We start from the raw sequence: 20,383 nt of genomic DNA on the forward strand, positions 1-20,383 counted from the left end.
CCGAGGTTATTGAGACCGTTCTCCAATACAGAGCTCCGTCAATGAGGAAACTGTATGCCCTGAAGTGGAAGCTACTCACTTCTTGGTGCGGAGACCACCAGCTTGACCCAGTTAACTGCCCAGTTGGTACAGGGCTGGAGATCTTGCAGGCTCTCTGCTGGGTTGACACACTTCACCTTGAAGGTCTACCAAGCCCCTCTGGGTGGCCAGTCAGTGGGCAGAAACCCTCTGGTTACATGTTTCCTCCATGGTGGGCTGAGGCTGAGGCCTCCGGCCAGAAGAAGCTTATGCTAAGCGGTGATCAGCCCCGAGTCCTGTGATCTCTCCTCTCCTGGGGGTTAAGACTCACTCCTTCTGAAGTTTGGCCTTCGGACGGGTTTTCCTCGATTGCTGTCAGGCTCCTGTCCCCTTCTCTTACTTTAGCTGTGCTCTTTCACATTAGGCAGAGATTTGAAAGTCTGGCGGCGTGGGCATTCTCCCTCCCCAAATCGTCAGTCAACGCAGCTCGAGTTCCTAAGGTTACGTATGCAACCCTGGTTCCTTGAAGGAACGAGACGCTGTGTCACACGCTTGCTTCATCCTTTGAGGCTGATTACCGGCTTCGCCGCTCATGCTTTTATGCTTCCTGGTCTCTGACGTCACCCACCTATGATGTCTTGCCCTTCCATTGGACTGATTACACACGTTATTCAGAGACATCACGCTGGAGGCATTACCCAAAGCATCAGTCGACGCAGCGTCTCGGTCCTTTGAGGAACCAGGGTTACATACGTAACCTTAGACATTTATTTTGACTCAGGGAGTGTCAGCCACATTAAAAAAAGTTAACAGCTTAAGTCATTTGTGGATTAATGCTTATTGGAGACACAAACCGTTTCAAACAATTCAGTTGGATTTGGTGAACTGATTCAAGAAGATCCGGTTACATCTAGTGATTCGTTCGCTAATGGGGTATCACTACACTGCAGTGAACGTGCTAACAACAGACCCAGAAGAGAAGACAATGCTGAATTAAGTCGTTTTTTGTTATTTTTGGACCAAAATGTATTTTTGATGCTTCAACAAATTCTAACGGACCCTCTGATGTCACATGGACTACTTTGATGTTTTTCTTACCTTTCTGGACATGGACAGTATACCGTACACACACTTTCAATGGAAGGACAGAAAGCTCTCTGACTAAATCCAAAATATATTCTGAACGTACTAACAACAGACCCAGAAGAGAAGACAATGCTGAATTAAGTCGTTTTTGTTATTTTTGGACCAAAATGTATTTTTGATGCTTCAACAAATTCTAACGGACCCTCTGATGTCACATGGACTACTTTGATTATGTTTTCTTACCTTTCTGGACATGGACAGTATACCGTACACACACTTTCAATGGAAGGACAGAAAGCTCTCTGACTAAATCCAAAATATATTCTGAAGATGAACGGCGGTCTTACAGGTTTGGAACGACATGACAGTGAGTCATTATTGACATCATTTTCCTTTTTGGGTGAACGAACCATTTAAGTATGTTACTGAAATATAGTGGCCAATAAAGTATCTGGACATTTGTGTTTCAAATTATTGCATGTGTTATATTTCTTTAATGCCACTTACAAGCAGACGTTTCTGGTTAAAACATTTTACAGAAACTTTGCATGCTGATATCTGCTATCCTCATCAAAACCACAAGAAAATGCCAGCTGAATGCTGCTTTAGTGCCACTGAAGCTTCTGACAAAAAGGCTTTGAATCACAATGTAAAAAATGTTTTATTAAAAAGTATTTTTGTCCACAGTAGTTAAGACTTTGGCACCTAAGACACAAACATAAAAACAGTATACACCCATAATCTGCATTCCATCAAAACATATCAGAAAAGGGATAAATAAAATAAAATAAAGGTAACTTCATCATCAGTGCTTTCCTTTGTCTCCTGATGAACACAAAGGCCACAGATCAATCAACCAATCAGATTAGGGAGGGGTGAATATTACAGCATACAAAAAGGATGCCTACAAGGCACAAAGGTTTTCATTGTTTAAGACAGTGCTTGTTTTAGAAATGAACACCAATAAACGTTTTGATCACTGACAAAAAAATACACAAAAAGTAACAAAATCATAAAAGCCAAAAAAAAAAAAAAACACAATCAGACAAAAGGCAATAATACAAAAAAAAAAAACACAAAAGGCAAAATGTGTTGATTCTCTGCTGATGTGATCCACTGATTTGAGTTTCCAGAGGATGTGGAAAAACAGCTAAACTTCAAACTAGTGGAATCTCAATGTAAATGGATGGTGTCCTTCCATCCACTATGCAGAGGAAGACTGGCTGCAGACTCGACCAAACAGAAGAGTGAGAGGTTTTGTCTCTGGCCGTGACGTCACGGGTGGAAGCAGCAGGACAGAGTTTGCAGTGTGAGTGAAGATGAGGACAGAGAGGCACTAAAGGAGATAGATACAGTCTCTGGGGGTCATGTCTTCTCCATTACTGGGCAAAACTGATAGACACTTTATTCGGGAGGGCTCTGAGCATCTGCTAAGAGGTCTGGTCTCAGACATTCGATTGGACATTGAATGTTCTGTTGGGGAAAAGTAAAAATGCACATTTGTTTTATGGCAAAATCCAAACATTTTCAAAATCTTACTTACTACTTTCTGAAATGCATGTTATTTATCTGATTGTGTACGATTAAGCAGTGCACATCATTTAAAAAAAAAAAAAAAAAGTTGGGGTCCATAATTGTATAAAAATATAAAAACAAACTCCATGTCTAAAATAATTTCTTTTCGAAAGACATCACAAATCCCTCCAACTCTTTAACCTCCTTAAAGTATCCACTATAATTATAAATATAATCATATACAATATATACAGTCCATGAAATACAATATATATGCTGCCATTCTAAGGTTTCAGGTCGATAAAATGTATTTTTTGAAATAAATTAATAGATTTATTCAGTGAGGATGCATTAAATTGATCAAATGTGACAAATCTTTTGTAACATTATGAATGTTTTTACTTTTTCTAATAAATGCTATCTATTTTTCAATCTTTTTATTCTAAGAATGCAGAAATGTCTCCTAAGTAGCAAATCAGACATTAGAATGATTTTTGAAAGATCATGTGACACTGAATACTGAAGTAATGATGCTGAAAAATCAGCTATTATGCATCACAGGAATAATAGTAAAAAAAAGTTGTATTGTTTTTTTTTTCTGTAAAGGGAGTCTTGATGAGCAAAAGAGAATGTATTTTAAATACATTCAAAATCTTACCGACTCTTCTGAATGTATATAGTACATGATGCTATACAATATCTGCTATAATTAAACTATCTGGTTCTTCTTTTCTTTTTTCTGAGCCTTTGTCTGTCACATCTATAAAAGACTCACCAGTTTGCGTAGGGCATTCTCTCTGTAGCGGTCGTAATTATCAGTGTGCAATGGAGGCTGAATGAGGTCCACGTCAACTTCAGCACCAGGATGACGACAGTTCTCACAGCGCCAGCCCTGGGGAGACAGCATGGTTTTTAACATGGGAATATATATATATGTGTGTGTGTGTGTATGGAAACTCCTTCATATGTAAAAACAATTTGAAACATAGAGAAGACATAAAACCTAGTGTTACCTGTTGTCCTCCATAGCAGGTACATGTGCAAATTGCTCCGAGATACTCCTTCTGCCACTGGTTGCCCACCTGGTACAGCTTCCCGTCATCATAGCAGGTGGATTCATCTACAGCAGACGATGAACGTCAATCAACCGACCAACCGTTACATTTTCATAAAAGTTGCATAGACTCAACTGTTGAAAAACTCTTCTTACTGGGTTCACACTTGAACTCTCCTTTTCCGTTGCCCAGACAGGTGCAGCTCATCATGTGACCGTTCTCAGCACGACGTACCCACTTCTCACCGATTTGGTAATTGTGGCCATTATCATGGCACCACTCTGTAGACGCAAAGATGTGTGTTGGTTAGTACGTAAATCTTCAAATGTGTATAGAGAAAGACATTTGAGAGTTTCCAGTGAATTCATCCTTTGCACACATTCATACAGTGGTTATTGCACATAATAAGCTAATCTCAGAGTTCAATATTGTCTGGTTAAAGGCTGACAATACAGATCTGAGACAGGAGCCACCTCATCTCTGCCTGCCATGTTTGATAACCTCTACAAACATGTCAGGAAAAGCTAGCATGGGCAACAGTATTGAAATGAACTCTACATTTGTGTTTTACTTCGCTAAAAATCTCAAGTGTATACTCAAGTGTAGCAAAAATATGAAATATGTCTTTAACTGGCAAACGGTCACCCATGCTAAAGTGAGGTGTGGTGTTTAGCATGTAGCAGCACTGCTCATTCACTCACTGGATGAATCACATCTGAAATGCCCACTGCCGAGGCCAAGGCACTTGCACCAGAGTTTAAAGCCCGTCTCTGACATGCGCTCCCATTCTGCGCCCACCTCATGAAGGGTGGCGGTGAATGTGTCATAGCACACATCCCTGCCTGTGGGAATCACTCCAGCCCCTGGAACTACAGAATATGACGAGTCAGGGACAAGCTTGTACACTTCTGAAATATGGTTACAAATTTGTTGGGGTTAGGGATGATTTACCACTGTTTCCGACAGTCACGCCATCTTCCAGGACTTTCTGTTGCTGGTCTCCGTTGACAGACTCCACAAGAACATGATAGGAGGCACCAGAGGTGAGACCGATCAGTGTAGCGCTAGTGGATGTGCCAGGCAGACGCACCTGAAGGAGAAAGAGAGTGTATTAATTAATAATCACTGATAATATCATACATAAAATAAAACATCAATAGCTAGTAGCTGTAGTATAAAGAACCAAACAAGTACATTTTACTTATTTTTTTATACTTTCCATGTGTATATGTTTCATTATATAATTATTGCATTTATTTTTTCACCCTGAAATGTCTATCTTCACCTTGATCAAACCAACTCTTTAATGACCATTCGATAATTTACTTTCTACCACAGTAATGTACAGTAAAACATGAAATTATCTTTATTTAGATGTGGCTTCCATCAGGAATTATTGATATACACTACTAATTAGGTGTTTGTTTGTATATATATATATTTATATGATATATATGAAAAAATGCATTATGGTTTCTTGATAAAATATCTTGAGTACCATCAGTATATAAAATTACATTTTTAAATAAAAAAGAAAACCGGTCTTTTAAATTGTAATAGCATGTCACAATATTACTGTTTTTACTGTACCAAACTTTTAACATTTAAACTGTAGTGTGTGGATAAAACACTGTAAAAAATTACAGGAATTTTTAATATCAGACATGATTGTTTACTCACCTGGAAGGTCTTCTCGTTGATCTCTGTAATGGGACTGCATGACACCACATACTCTGAGGTGTGCGGCACAGGCTGCCACATGATTGTGGTCTGAGTCTGAGCTTCCTGGGGCAGGTTTGTCTCATTGTAAAGGCCACTGAAGGGGAAGCCAGGTTCAGGCCCCTCGCTCACCTGCACCACTGGCACTCTCTGGCCATCTGCTCCTGGCGGGGGGATGTAGACCAGGGGCTTGCGGTGGCTAGGGGGGTGAGGCTGCTGGTCGTTATTGCCCAGGTTGAAGCTCTGATATTCAGTGTAGATGTGTTGGCCCTGCTGCTCCTGTGTGTTGTGTCTGTTTGGCCCCAGCATATGCACATGGTTGTTGTCCTCTGGCACATCCAGGATGTCATGGCTGGGTCGGATGGGGACAGGGAGCTGGGGGGTCAGCTGGTGACTTTCCAGTTCTAGAGGGAAAATTGTGTTGGGGTAAGCAAATGAGCAAAATAATGCAATAGCATATGTTATCAGCAGAGGGAAATGTGCAATGCATTTGATTCATTGTGCTTTGCTTATATCTGACCTGCATTTATTTATTTTGAATTAAAGTAATGTAAAAAAAAAAGAGCAGCATATTATATAATACACATCACCAGCTTTGCTATTCATATGTATTAATAGCTGTATTACATATCATAAATGTATTATAATAACTGTTTGAGTGCAAATAGTACGACCAAACTATTTTGTAGATGTTGAAGAACGTCTCGGTTACGTATGGTAACCCTCGTTCCCTGAAGGAGGGAACGGAGACGCCACGTCGGATGACCGACGAATATGGGATATCGCTTCGATAGACCAATCTACTTCGAGTGTAAACTAAACGAGCCAATGCACATTGGCATGCAATTATTGCATCCAGCTGCCGCTGATCACTGCGTGAGTATAAGAGGGCAGCAGGTACAATGCATACCAGTTTTTCGCTGAGGAGCCGAGCCGGGAACCCGGCAGCTCAGGGGATGGCGCTCCTGGACCACTAATGTGGACATCGCACGACCCAGCGTACTCGCGGTGACCTTCGTCGCTCGAAGCGCAAGGTCAGTGGCGGTTCGGAGCTCTTCCAGAAGCGCTGGATCGTGACCATCCTCGTGCAGGTCTTTCAGTGCCTTAGCCTTGTGCACCTGCAGTAACGCCATAGCGTGTAAGTCGGAAGCAGCTTCCCCGCAAGCCACATAGGCACTGCCGGTCAGACCAGACGAGTGCCTACAGGCCCGGGAAGGGAGCACCGGGTCTCCACGCCAGGAGGCGGCGGACTTAGGACACAATTGCATCGCTACCGCCCGCTCCACCGACGGGATTCCTGAATACCCCTTCGCTGCACCGCCCTCGAGGGTGGTGAGGGAGGAGGAGCCCTCCGGCTGGTTTCTGGCAGTAAAAGGTGCCATCCACGACTTGGTGAGCTCGTCATGCACTTCCGGAAAGAAAGGCACTGGGGTGGGGCGCTGAGAACCAGCGTGCACCACCCCGAGAAACCAATCATCCAGCCGTGAGGGCTCGGGACGCGGTGGGGGATTCCACTCGAGCCCTACCCTCTCGGCGGCCCGGGAAAGCATAGCTGCCACTTCGGGATCCGAATCAGGCTTTGTCACCATCCCAGAGGACGGTAGCGCAACCGAACCGTGATCCGACAGCTCTCCCTCCGATGCTGAGATCGACATCTGGTCGGGGGGAGTCCCACTGGATACCGCTGGTACGCTCCTTGAAGAGGGCCCAGCGCGTTCCGTGGGTTGCTCCACTGCTCCACTCCACTCCACTTGCTCCACTCCACCACTGTGATCCTCAAACCACTCGCGCTACTGCCGGAAGTGGTTCTCGTCTGTCGGCCGCCAGAACGAGCCCCAGATCGCGGCCGCGGCAACGGGACTCCGCCCCCCTGAAGGTAGCGGAGCCTGGTTTGCAGCTCCGAGATGGTCATATTCCCGCAGTGAGAACATGACTCATCCACGAAAGCCACCTCAGCGTGCTCGACGCCCAGACACGTGAGGCAGCGATCGTGACCATCACCCGGTGCCAGGTAACGACCACACCCAGAAACGCACGGGTGAAACGGCATCCTTATAAGGACGATCCGTCGTCTTTACAAAGACGCACCCGTGAAGCTCTTTTAGAGAGAATTTGCTCTTTTAGGAAATGCTCTTTCAGTGCTGAGGCGCACAGGGGGGATGGCCGCTTGCAACACGACAGGGGTAGTGCAACCTGAAGTGTGCAAATCCACTCGACACAGGAACGACCGCCGCTGAAGCGCCGTCTCGCCAACACACGAAGCTTCCGAGAGCGTGCTGAACTCGTAGTTCACAGCAGACACAGTTGAGCAGAGCGATACTAACGCTCGGCTCCGAAGCGAAAAGCTGGTATGCATTGCACCTGCTGCCCTCTTATACTCACGCAGTGATCAGCGGCAGCTGGATGCAATAATTGCATGTCAATGTGCATTGGCTCGTTTAGTTTACACTCGAAGTAGATTGGTCTATCGAAGCGATATCCCATATTCGTCGGTCATCCGACGTGGCGTCGAGAGTGACCGACTGAAAGGGAACACTACAGTTCCAAAGTTTGGGGGGTAAAAAGAAACAAATACTTTTATTTGGCAAGGACACATTAAATTGATCAAAAGTGTCAAATATAATGTTACAAAAGATTTCAAACAAATGCTATTCTTTTGAAGGATTCAAAGAATTCTGAAAAACTATCAAAATGTCCACACTTTTAACACTGATAATAAGAAATGTTTCTTGAGCAGCAACTCAGCATATTAGAAAGATTTCTGATGAATCATGTTACAATGAAGACTGGAGTAATGATGCAAAAAAAATAGATTTGGCATCACTGGAATTAAAGATATTCAAAAATATATTAAGAAACAACAGTTCTTTTAAATTGTTAAATTTCACAATGACCATTTCTAATTTATTTTTGATCAAATAAAAGCAGCCCTGGAGAGTATTAGAGACTTATTTTAAAAACATTTTTTTAAATCTTACTGGCTGCAAACATAAAAAGTACTTACGAGTTCTTGCCTTTCCAATGAGTGGAATGCTTCTCTGAGCATTATTTAATGCCACAATCTTGATAACATATTCAGTGCCTGGTTTCAAACCTGCACATATAGACCACAAAAAATGTTAATAAAAAACTATCAGTATAAATAATGGGAGAAATAAAGGGCCATAAACATGGAAAGAACAGTACCATAGATGGAAGCAAAGGTCCTGCCAGCCTGAGGTCGAGGGGTCACCTCTGTAGGAACGTCTCCAGCCTCTTCATAGGTCACATAGTATCCTGTGATAGTGCTTCGTGAAGGCTCCCAGGTAAAGGAGATTGAAGTAGGAGTCAGAGAGGTGAAATGGAGGTTTGTGGGTGGGCTGATAACTGGTCTTGCTGAAAATATATTAAATAGTTTAATAAAAAATAATAATGTTATGTTATGTTATATTATATGTTACAAGGTACCTGTAGTAGCTGTAAGGTTGAAAGGCTCACTACGTGCGCTTCCATTCAGAGTATAGATTTTGATCTTATAAGTGGTTCCTGGCTCCAGACCTATAGAAAGCATAATAATATGATCAGATCAATCTCATTTTTCAAAACGAATATTTACAAAGCATTTGTTACAGCCTGTAATACAAGCTATCACTGTACTGTGTTGTACCAGTAATGGTGTAGGTGCGTGAATCAGGCTCAATGGTTCTCTGGATAGGATTATGGCTGCCTGCGGTGGGTGTGGCTTCTACCAGGAAGCCAGAGATGTCCTCAATCTTAGAGCGCCAGGTGAGAGTGATGGAGGAGTCCTGCACATTGGATATACGGACACGTCGAGGTGGACTGATGTCTGGGAAAATGAGATCTAGATTGAGTTTTGGCCAGCACACAGCAAATTGGTGGAGAATGCGTGTGTAATTCAGAGCTGTTTTAGGGAAAGTGGCTTACTGTCAGGTGTTGTGACTTCTCCCTTGACACGACGGCTGGTGAGAGAGTTCTTCACACCATAAACCTCCACTTCATAATCAGTGCCAGGCTAGGAACACACATACAAGAGGAAAAAATTAAGCAAAGCCTTGAAAATGTGCTTCACTAAACACCATATAATTTTCTGAAACAATCTGGTACAGGCTTTAACCTTTGATATACCCACTGACCAAAATGACAAGGTAGATGTACAACGTGAGGTTTGCCTGATGGAGATTAGCATTGCTCTCTGACTACCAGTAACCCATAACCACAGCTAAAAATCAAGAAATAAATGCATAACAGCTGTTTGGATTTTTCCATGAAACCCCTCAGTGCTGTTTTGAAGGACCTTTTGGCATGAAAAGCATGAAAGCATAGCACGTAACATGAAAAAAAAAGCAGTTTGTCCAACATTTTGTCTAATATTGTTAACGTTAGGTTAACATTTTGAGAGAATTAACTTCTGCAGTATAAGGTGGTTATTCACCATGAGTCCGGTAGCGTGGAACTCAGTCGAGTCAGGGGAGATGTTGTCCTCTTTAGTGGGTCCATTCTTGCTCTTGGGGGTGATGACCACACGGTAACCTGTCAGCCTTACGTCAGAAGAAGACCAGGAGACAGTGAACGATGTTGGACCCACTTGGGAGAAATGCAGACTTGTGGGCCCAGGAATAGCTACAGGGTGAGAAGGGAACACTTATGAAACATTAAGTATATTACCAGATTTGAACATGAGACTCACTGCCACAATACTGCGATGTTGTAATGGTTAACAGGATAGTATTGTTTGTGTTTAACATGTTGTTGTGCAGTTGCTAAGGTGTTCTGGGTGATTGCTAGGTGGCTACAAAAGTTACTGTAAAAAATACAGTAAACACAGTACTACTCTGTATAATAGTATATATGATAATAATGTGAAATCTTTTGGCAATTCAAAATAGCTGTTTTCTATTTTAATATGTTAAGGGGGGGGGGGGGGGGGTGAAATGATATTTCATGCATACTGAGTTTTTTACACTGTTAAAGAGTTGGATTCCCATGCTAAACATGGACAAAGTTTCAAAAATTAAGTTGTAAGTTTGAAGGAGTATTTCTGTTCCAAAAATACTCCTTCCGGTTTGTCAGAAGTTTCGGAAAGTTTTTTTCGAGTATGGCTCTGTGTGACGTTAGATGGAGCGGAATTTCCTTATATGGGTTCTAAGGGCACTTCTGCCGGAAGAGCGCGCGCTTCCGTATAGCAGAGCACTGAGAGCACAACAGACTTCACTGATCAGAGCGAGAGCGTCGCGAAATGTCACAAAAGAAGTGTATTTTTGGTTGCCAGGGCAAGACAACCCTGCACAGATTACCAAAAAAAAAACAGCATTAAGGGACCAGTGGATGGAGTTTATTTTTACAGAGCATCAACGGAGTTGTACAAGTGTTTGTGTTTGTTCCCTGCATTTCGAAGATGCTTGTTTTACAAACATGGCCCAGTTTGACGACGGATTTGCGTATCGTTTATTTCTTAAGGATGATGCAATCCCAACGAAAAAGGGCCACGATCGTGTGTTGGAACCGCAGGTGGTGAGTAAAACTGCTTCAAATATCTCTGCCTTCTTGTTAGTGTGTCCGCCTCCCATGCCGAGACCAGGGTTCGAGTGAAAACGAGCATTTCACCCCCCCTTTAAAATATAATTTATTTCTGGCAAAGCTGAATTTTCGGCATCATTACTCAAGTCACATTTTCCATCAGTAATCATTCTAACACTATGATTTGGTGCTCAAGAAATATTTATTGTTCAAAACAGTTGTGCTGCTTAAGAATTTTATGGAAAACACAATCAATTTTTTATGTTTATTTGTTTTTGTTGCTTGGAAAAATGAAAGCACACCTCTCTTTAACTGAATGATTTTGGGTTTCTTTCAGTGCAGAACTAATGCATCAAAGATTTATAGTAAAGACTCAAAAATTTGCAGAATTTATAATGAATTTATGTTTATACTGTATATAATAAATTAAAACTTTATAAAAATTATTTAAATTATTATTATACATTTAAATGATTATTATAATTGGAAAAACTGAATTTTGGTAGATCTGATCTTATATAGTGGGAGAGCAGCTGTTTAAAGTAATACCTGTTGTCTGAGTGCCCTCCAGTGGAGTGCTGGGGGTCCGGTCATGCAGTGCGATGACTTTAACAGTGTATTCTGTGCCCGGTCTGAGGCCATGCAGCACTGCAGACTCATCATCCCCACGTGGGGCAGGGAACAGCTCTCTCTCTCCCTCCTCTGGACTGTAGTACAACACTCTATAAGAGGAGACCACTCCATCAGGACCCTCCCAGGAGATGCGCATGGACGATGAGTCCACATCAGTGAAGGACAGATCTTTGGGTTTATCCACTGCTAGAGAAAGACATATTTGAATCTATGAATTAATCGGTTTCAGTAAAACCTGATGTCATTACATCTGCAATATTTTTGAATATTTACCAGTTGAAAAATGAACAATGATACTTTCATAAATCTTTAACACCTCTTGTGAAAAAGAGAACTTAACTGAACTAATTATGCACTTGTAGTACTAACTTAAGAATATATTATATATAGTAAATTAATAATGATATTAATAAAAATAAGTCCACTTAAGTGTACTTACACTTATGACTTAAAACACTTAAGTGCATATTTAAAATGTACACTTTGTGATAATGTCAAATTACAACTTTAAAGTACATTTTAAATAACAGTTATGCTTTAAATAAGTACTTTTTGATGAGGTAACATTAAAGTACATGTAAAGTACTTGGGTCTAAAAGTATTCTAATGTTTAGCTAATTGCATTTAATAAAAATTTAATCTATTAAATTTTTTTATTGCATTTTAACATGCACAATTTTCACTTAAAGTACATAATTTCTGTAATAAGTACTCTTTTTAAAATATGCTAAAGTGTACTTCTGTTTCACAAGGGATCCAATCACTTTTTACACACTATGAGACTCCATAGTGCACCTACTTGTGACTACAGTTTCAACCAGAGGGGGGCTCTCTCCGTCCTGTCCCAAAGCATACACACTGACAGTGTACTCCGCTGTCGGCATCAGGCCAGAGAACGTTATTTCAGTCTGGTCTGCAATTACATGTGGAAAAACACAGCTATGTAACTCTCATTTTGACAGCATTACCTCCTTCATTTCAAAAGTAGGCACAACACAATACTTTTATTGAGCGTGATATACCTGGTGCGACCACTTCAGAGAAAGTAGGACCCTGTCCATTTAGTGGCGTTCCCATGACACGATACCCTGAGATAGGGCCCACTGCTGGGCTCCAGCGTACAGTAATAGTGTTGTCCTTCACATCAGTCACCTCCATCTTTGATAGAGACTCAATATCTATTTTTAAAGAAACAAAGTCCATTATTTATAACATTTCGCTCTCAACTGAGTGATATGCTATAATTTAACACCATCCTGTCTTTCTAAATCCTAAAAATGTCAGTCAAACCAACCAACAAAGACCTGACAGACATGCCTTGATTTACCTGTTCTGTGTATAACATGGATGGGGGTGCTGGACGCAGGGCTGTCCCCTCTGCCTGTTACAGCATAAACAGTGATAGTGTAATCGGTCCCTGGACGTAGGCCTTCAATAGTAGCAGTAGACTGGGAGCCGGGGACAGTAAATTCCTGAGGAGCGTCAAAACCTCCTGGATGCGAAAAATCAGAACAATTTAGTCAACAGAATTTACCCATTTGGAGAATTTACCCATTTACCCAGAGCTGAAGCTGTTACATAAAATTATTTATGCCAAACATACATGATATTAATTTAAAATATGTATTGACTCTTAATTACCTTAAGGTAAGAGCAAATGTGTGGTGTATAAGTTAGATGAGCCAATAGGATTACTTAGGGGTCTTAATGGAGACCTGATTTATCATGACATTTGATACCATTTGACTTACTTTCTTTGTGACATGCAGAGGTTAGAGACATAAACTTGCATAGCATCAGAGAGACCAAGGCAATTTATGCTTTTCTAAAAGAAGCATCTGCTGTCAGAGTCATTTTCTTTTTCTTCTTTTCATTTTAAATTTTCTTTCAGTCCAACTGCTGTTTTTTATGCATCGTTTTGAACAGGCCCATCGTGTGTGAAAATCAGACTGAATTGTCATGCCGAATATTTGTGTTGGGGTGAACAGGCCTTAAGTGACATAAACTTATCAACACTATTTCAATAGGATCCATTCACCTACCTGACTCTCCATGTGTGATCCTGTAGTACCTCACAGTGACCGAGGGGGCGTCCCAGCGAACGGTGATGCTGGTTGGCGTTGAGGAGATAACTTCCAGGTCAGTGGGAGCATCAGAGACTAACAGAGAAAAAGTAATGAGAGACAATTAGTACTAATCTAGATCTAAAGTGAGCTGCAATAAGTAGTCAAAAGGATGGAAGTAACAGCATACTGGTAGACTGAGTTCCAGTTAGAGGCAGACTTTCACGGGGTCCGCTGACGGCATAGATGCTGATGCTGTATTCGGTCTCCGGGGTCAGGCCTGTGAGGGTGAAATGGCTCCTCGATGGGGGCAGTCTCTCCTCTTTAGCACGTCCCCCACTGGCCATTTGGTAGCGGATACGGTATCCTGAAATAACAGCCTGAGGAGCCTGCCAGCGTACGGTGAAGGAGTTGGTGCCAACATCGGAGAACTGCAGGCCGACAGGTGCATCAAGGACTGTGAATTCAAAGGATGCAGCCAATGAAACTGATCTTAATGCAAATCTATATATTTTCGCAGTTTTAGCCAAACAACTCACCTGTTCTCTGAGTGCCAATGGCAGGTGAGCTCTCTCTCTCTTCATAGACACAAATCACACTCACCAGGTACTCAGTGTTTGGCACAAGATCTAAAATCACATGGAGAGACTTATTACTGGGTGTTCAATACAAAATACAAAACTTAAAACAATCAATTCTGCCATAAGTCACTTACGGCGAAGAACGACGTAGCTTGTGTTTCCATCCACGGTGCGCTCAGTGTTGTCATCGTCATCATCGACTGGATGATAGTGGATGATGTAGCGGTCAATATCAGAGGATTTGGCCACCTGAGGGGCTTTCCAGGTCACCAGCATGGTGTCTGCGGTCACTTCTCCAAATGACAGGCCAGATGGGGCAGAGACAGCTTAAAGAGACACAAATTATTTGAATGAATACGTTATTTCCAATCAAATGCTGCTGTTTTATTTTTTATTTATTTATTTTTTTTTATTTTTTTATTTTTTTTGAGGGAAGATTTATCTTTGTAATATATTTCAGCATATTATTACAGGTGTTTTACCAGTGTCACATTTTGGAGGGTTCTCAAACAGTATTATTTTTTATATTATTTATATACTATTTTAATAAATTATTCTACTGAACTACATACAGAACCTCTAGTTTTATGGCTTGCTTTTAAAGGCCAATGGTGAGTCAAAGAGTGAGAAAATGAGCACCATATTTAGAGGTGTTACAGAGAATCTGTTTATGTGAAAGCAGACTTCACACAGACTGATGCCAGGTGTGTCTACTACACATCAGTTTCCTTCAGCTAAAACAAAGTGAGGAAGACACACAAAAGTAGAGGGGGAAGAGTATGAAAAAGAAAAAGAAAGTGTTGGCATGACACAGCTGCTAGCCTTTCCTCAATCTGCTATCAGAAAGAGATACGGCTGCTATATGTACTTAAGAAGTAAGAATGTTGTTAAACAAGAATGTTAAACAATTATAAAGAGAAAGATTTACAGCACAATCATCTAGGCCAACAGGTCATTAAGGTTTTTTTCCCACTTCTAGTCCAAGGAGAGCTGAAATAATAGAACTTTAAAATATGACCACCACTTAAATGAGCACTTTTTTTTTTTCTTCATTATTTTGACTACCCATTAACATCCAACTCTAAACCATATATTTTTATATACCCTGCCATTTAAGGTTTGCTGTCATTAAGATTTTTTTTAAAGAAATTAACATTTTTATTCAACAAGAATGCATTAAATGTATCAAAAGTGACATTAAATATATTAATAATATTACAAAAGATTTCTACAGTATTTCAAAGAAGATTGCCGTAAAAATATTAAGCAGCACAACTTTTTCAACACTGATAAGAAATGTTTCCAAAGCAGCAAATCACTTGTGAAACTGAAGACTGGAGCAATGACTGATGAAAATTCAGCTTTGCCATTATAGAAATACATTAACCCTTTAATCTGTTTTGAAATGTAGTTCACCCAAAAATGAAAATTATGTCATTAATGACTCACCCTCATGTCGTTCCAAACCCGTAAGACATCCGTTCATCTTCGCAGCACAGTTTAAGATATTTCAGATTTAGTCTGAGAGCTTTCTGTCCCTCAATTGAAAATGTATGTACAGTCCATGAAAATACATCAAAAATTTTGGTCCAAAAATAACAAAAATGACAACTTTATTCAGCATTGTCTTCTCTTCCGGGTCTGTTGTGAGTGCGTTCACAACACTGCAGTGACGCTGTTGACGTATGACACTGCTGACGTGCTTTCTGGTGCGCCCAATAACAAAGAAAACACGTCATCAGCGTCGTACGTCACAGTAAATCGGACAAAATCTGAAATATCTTAAACTGTGTTCCAAGGATGAACGGAGGTCTTACGGGTTTGGAACGACATGAGGTTGAGTCATTAATGACATAATTTTCATTTTTGGGTGAACTAAGCCCTTAAAATACAAAACCATTATTTTAAATGGTCAACAAACCTTTTTTTTCTCTTAAGAAGTCCTCAATAAAGACAATCTGTCCTCAGATTTACTGCAAACACTTTATTTTAAGGATAAATTCCCACTACTAACTAGTTGCTTATTAGCATGCATATTACTAGCATACTGGCTGTGTATCAGTACTTATAAAGCACACATTAATGCCTTATTCTGCATCACTTTATTAAAGATCCCTTTATCCACCCCATACCTAAACTTTACAACTACCTTGCTAACGATTAATATGCAGCAAATTTACAGTTTACTGAGGGTAAACTCTCAGTTAATAGTGAACGTGTTCCCTATTCTAGTTACCGATTTACTTGTCTATAATGTCTTGGAGACCTTGTTCAGCAATTTTTCTCTACAAGAATAGTTATACACACACACAAACTCTTACCTGTTTGCTGGGTGATGAGGATAGGTTCGCTCTCTCCGTTTTCTGTGACTGTGGTGATGGTTATGTCATAATCAATCCCAGGCTCCAGGCCGTGCACAGTATAAAAGCCTGTCATGGGCTCCACAAATTCAACAAAGATTGGGACACTTTCCCCAGCAGCCAAAACCGTAATGCGGTAGCCAGTAATGGCGGTGGAGTTAAGAGGACTCCAGATGAGGTCGATAGTGGAGTCAGTGATGTTGATGAAGCTTAGGTCAGTTATTCTGGGCACATCTGGGTGAGAGAAGATACCAGAGGCCCGACATAGACACAACACAGAAAGACAGAGGTAAGTCATCTGACTGGAAAACAGATCCTTCATTGTTCATATTGTGAATACTGAACCATGGAGATGAGTGTTAGGAATTTGTGATATGAGAGTAAAACAATCAAAAAATTCATAAATGCCATTTTTTCATAAAACGGACCAAAAATGTGAAATGAAATTGAGCTCTTATGTTCTGTTTGCCAAAATCATCTGACTATGATTAATGCAGACAACAGAAACATATAATCTTTTTTTGAAAATTAATCAGAAAGCAATGTGTATTCAGTAATCTCCATGTACTATGTATTTAAATGTATCTGTAGACATTAAAAGCAAGTACTGCCCAGATTACAATGCATATGCTTTACCAGTTTATACATAGTTACAAACAAAAAATGAGGTATTTACCTGGAGTCACAGTGGTGGAGACAGGAGCACTCTCCATGTCATCCTTCACCGTAAACACACTGACATTGTACTCCACTCCTGGACTCAGATTCTCTAGTGTGCATGAGTTCTGTCCTGCCTTCACAAACTCCTCTATAGAGTTCCCTTGTTGCCTTTTGGTGGGAGTGCAGGTCACTCTGTAACCCGTGATGTCTGCGGGAACAGAACAAGGGTTACCAAGGAAATACCAAGCAGTACATTTGCGTGGAGAACAAATGAGCTAATATGGGAAAGGACAGAACATACTTTCATTATGAAGTGTTCCTGGATTTTTTTTTTTTTTTTGACAATTTATTTTCTTGACTTTACAGTAACCTTTCTAATTGTTTGTATGCAATTACTGGAACATTGGGATTAATGTATTTGGAATATTATAAACTGGTGTGAGCGATTTTATTTAAAACAAACCGCTAAAGAGAATGATTCACTCAGAAATCATTTTCTTTTTGATAAATAATAATAAAAGCTGAGTTGAACTAGAAAATATGTATATTCACTGTAGAAATTTCCATTACTTTTATTCATTTCAATTACTATTATATATAATAAATATATATGATATATTATTTATAATAAAGACAATGTCTTTATTATATACAAGTAAAAACTTTCAGCTGAATTCTCAGCATCATTGCTTGAGTCTTCAGTGTCATGTGATCCTTCAGAAATCATTCTAAATTGCAGATTTTCTTCTTAAGAAACATTTCTCAATATTATCAATCCTGAAAACAATTGTGTCGATTAATATGTTTGTGGAAACTGTTTTACATATTTTAGGATTCTTTGATTAATTCTGTAAGTTCAAAAGATCATTTTTTTTAAATATAATAATATTTAGTACATATTATAAATATGCCTTTACTGTCACTTGTGATTTTCAGAAAAAAAATAAGTGTATATTTGTTTGAAGTTTGACAAGCACATGTAAAACAGAATTAGTTCTTTATGAAGGATATCTCGGTAATAACCTGGGATTTTAGCATCATTCCATTGAACGGTCACCTCTCCAGTGTTCGGGTTGGACTCCAGGTTCAGATCCGTGGGTGGAGAAAGAGCTGTAGACAGAGAGACAGACAGTCATAAGATAGCTGCACAACTCCACCAACACTCCCACACCTTCAATGAGCTCAGTATAATAATTACAGAGGAATGCTGATTCTTCACACTTACGAGTGACCACGCGTTGAGTGATGGGGTTACCATGCTCATGACCGTTGATGACCGGCTGGACGCTGTAGGTGTACTCAACTCCAGGAGTTAGACCTGAGATAAGGACACTACCAGACTCTGAGATCACATCCCTTGGAGCTTCTCCACCTTGGCTGGGCCTCACGGTCAACTGCAGAGCAGAATTAGAGATTAAACACTGTGCATTGAGTGATCATGACTGAAATGTGTGTAAACGTGAGAGAGAAGAATGTCAAAAGTCAGTTTCTCAAGAGTAGATTCACATGTGTCTCACACCAGCCATACAACCAAAGAGTGATCACCTACAGCTGTGCTCTGGTGTGTTTCAACTGTACCTTGTATCCAATTTTAGGCGCAGGGGTCCAGGAGACAATGATGGAGGTGTCTGTGACATCCGTGCTGAAGTAAGGAGTATTTCTCATCGGCTGAACTGAAAGACAGAAAATACAGGACTATTGCTTTATCACTCTTTATTTATATGATTTGTTTAGAACAAATAAATATATTTGGAACTTTTTTTTGTTTTGTTTTATAAAAAGAAACTCACGTGTGGTAAAAGTGGTGAGGGATCCCTCACTAAGCACATTGCCTCTTTCTGCATGCAGAGTGGCAGTGTATTCAGTATCAGGCTGCAAGTTGAGGAGTGTGTACTGCGACAGGCGGGCAGGAATGCGCAGCTGTTTGGGGTTTGAGCCCTCGACAGTCAGGAAAAGTCTGTAACCTGTGATTTGAGCCCTAGGAGCTGACCAGATGATTACAGCACTGTCTTCAGTAATGTTAGTGAAATGAATACCGATAGGTGGGTCGGGCTCTGTGAAGAGAAAGATATACAGGGTCAGAATGCATCATACTACCAAAAATAATAGAAACGGTTAGGCAAGATGTTTAATATTGTAAAATTATCAATCTGATTATGATATATTGTTATGTATCATGTTTTTGCAAATGTATTATGCAAAGTTGATTTAGATGCCAGTTTTTTTTTTTTTTTTTGCAGTATAGATATAATCTTTGTTTTCTCACTTGTCGCTTGCTCTCCAACCAGCGGCTCACTCTCTTCCCCCGATTTGAGAGCAAATATAAAGAACCTGTAGAGGGTTCCAGGCTGGAGGTGTGTGATCTCAGCGTAAGCATTCTGTGTCACTGGGAACGGGAGTTCTCTCTCGACCAAGCCATCTGGACCCACCTCGCCCACAGACACACGGTACCCTGACACCACTGTGGATGGTCCGGTCCAGGTGATTGTGATTTTAGAGTCAGACACTTCAAAAAACTGCAGCTCGGTTGGAGAAGGGACTTCCTCTGTGAGTAGAAAACAATATTTTCTTTCAGACTACGCTGATAAAGTTTTATGTTATCATAACACTTGCTCCTCAACACATTTTTTTCGACCTCTTGAGTCATAAAACCTAGTTTCTAACCTTCCTTTGAAGGGCTTAACTTTATCATAGCCTCTCATTTAAACATGGCAATCCATGTGTTTAGACACCCTACCAACAGACCAGCCTTGCCTGACAGGGAAAGAATAACAGGCTTTCCGGATTGTTTGTTTTAGAACCAGCCATAATTTTTCACCATCAAAAACTGATTGCGTGTGAAACTAAAATGTTTGTGGAACCAACTTTGAACATTTGCATCATCAAGATTAAGAATACTATAAAAGTCAATGTGGGTAAACACCAGACAAATGTCAGTTTTGCTGATTTGCCAGATCAGTATGAAACAGTCAGTCCTCTGAAATTTTCTCCCAGCCAGTATCCATAACAATCAAGATCTGCAGACTTCCACATATCACCCTATAAGGAATTCACACATGTCTGGACGCCGACTAGCTGACTCAACTCAAATGTGATCTTATCTTTGGGCTGCCAGACAAAACACCTAAATCTGTTCAAAAGAAAACAATAAAAGACCTTTATGGTTTGATTACATC

General features: G+C 40.5%; 1 protein-coding gene across 3 annotated transcripts in view; it reads right to left on the bottom strand.

The window, feature by feature from the left end:
* Positions 1-1,746: 1,746 nt before the first annotated feature.
* Positions 1,747-20,383, bottom strand: part of LOC113053560 (fibronectin-like) — a 28,774-nt gene continuing 10,137 nt past the window's right edge. For 2 of the 3 annotated variants that reach the window (XM_026218683.1, XM_026218681.1), the window contains 28 exons: positions 19,474-19,752; positions 18,998-19,261; positions 18,786-18,880; positions 18,433-18,601; positions 18,231-18,317; positions 17,224-17,415; positions 16,509-16,781; positions 14,322-14,513; positions 14,146-14,235; positions 13,797-14,063; positions 13,586-13,702; positions 12,871-13,035; positions 12,566-12,721; positions 12,343-12,456; positions 11,460-11,729; positions 9,826-10,013; positions 9,318-9,405; positions 9,040-9,219; positions 8,841-8,930; positions 8,580-8,768; positions 8,398-8,487; positions 5,355-5,797; positions 4,626-4,764; positions 4,376-4,543; positions 3,830-3,955; positions 3,633-3,739; positions 3,395-3,511; positions 1,747-2,577 (listed from right to left, as the gene is read on the bottom strand). In XM_026218683.1, coding sequence (XP_026074468.1) covers positions 2,509-2,577; positions 3,395-3,511; positions 3,633-3,739; positions 3,830-3,955; positions 4,376-4,543; positions 4,626-4,764; positions 5,355-5,797; positions 8,398-8,487; positions 8,580-8,768; positions 8,841-8,930; positions 9,040-9,219; positions 9,318-9,405; positions 9,826-10,013; positions 11,460-11,729; positions 12,343-12,456; positions 12,566-12,721; positions 12,871-13,035; positions 13,586-13,702; positions 13,797-14,063; positions 14,146-14,235; positions 14,322-14,513; positions 16,509-16,781; positions 17,224-17,415; positions 18,231-18,317; positions 18,433-18,601; positions 18,786-18,880; positions 18,998-19,261; positions 19,474-19,752 — 4,724 coding nt within the window. In that variant the 3' untranslated portion in view covers positions 1,747-2,508. The remainder of the gene's footprint in view (positions 2,578-3,394; positions 3,512-3,632; positions 3,740-3,829; positions 3,956-4,375; positions 4,544-4,625; positions 4,765-5,354; positions 5,798-8,397; positions 8,488-8,579; positions 8,769-8,840; positions 8,931-9,039; positions 9,220-9,317; positions 9,406-9,825; positions 10,014-11,459; positions 11,730-12,342; positions 12,457-12,565; positions 12,722-12,870; positions 13,036-13,585; positions 13,703-13,796; positions 14,064-14,145; positions 14,236-14,321; positions 14,514-16,508; positions 16,782-17,223; positions 17,416-18,230; positions 18,318-18,432; positions 18,602-18,785; positions 18,881-18,997; positions 19,262-19,473; positions 19,753-20,383) is intronic. The other variant, XM_026218682.1, reaches the window with a different exon arrangement.

This window comes from Carassius auratus, chromosome 34 (genome assembly GCF_003368295.1).
Source record: "Carassius auratus strain Wakin chromosome 34, ASM336829v1, whole genome shotgun sequence".
NCBI classification, from domain to species: domain Eukaryota; kingdom Metazoa; phylum Chordata; class Actinopteri; order Cypriniformes; family Cyprinidae; genus Carassius; species Carassius auratus.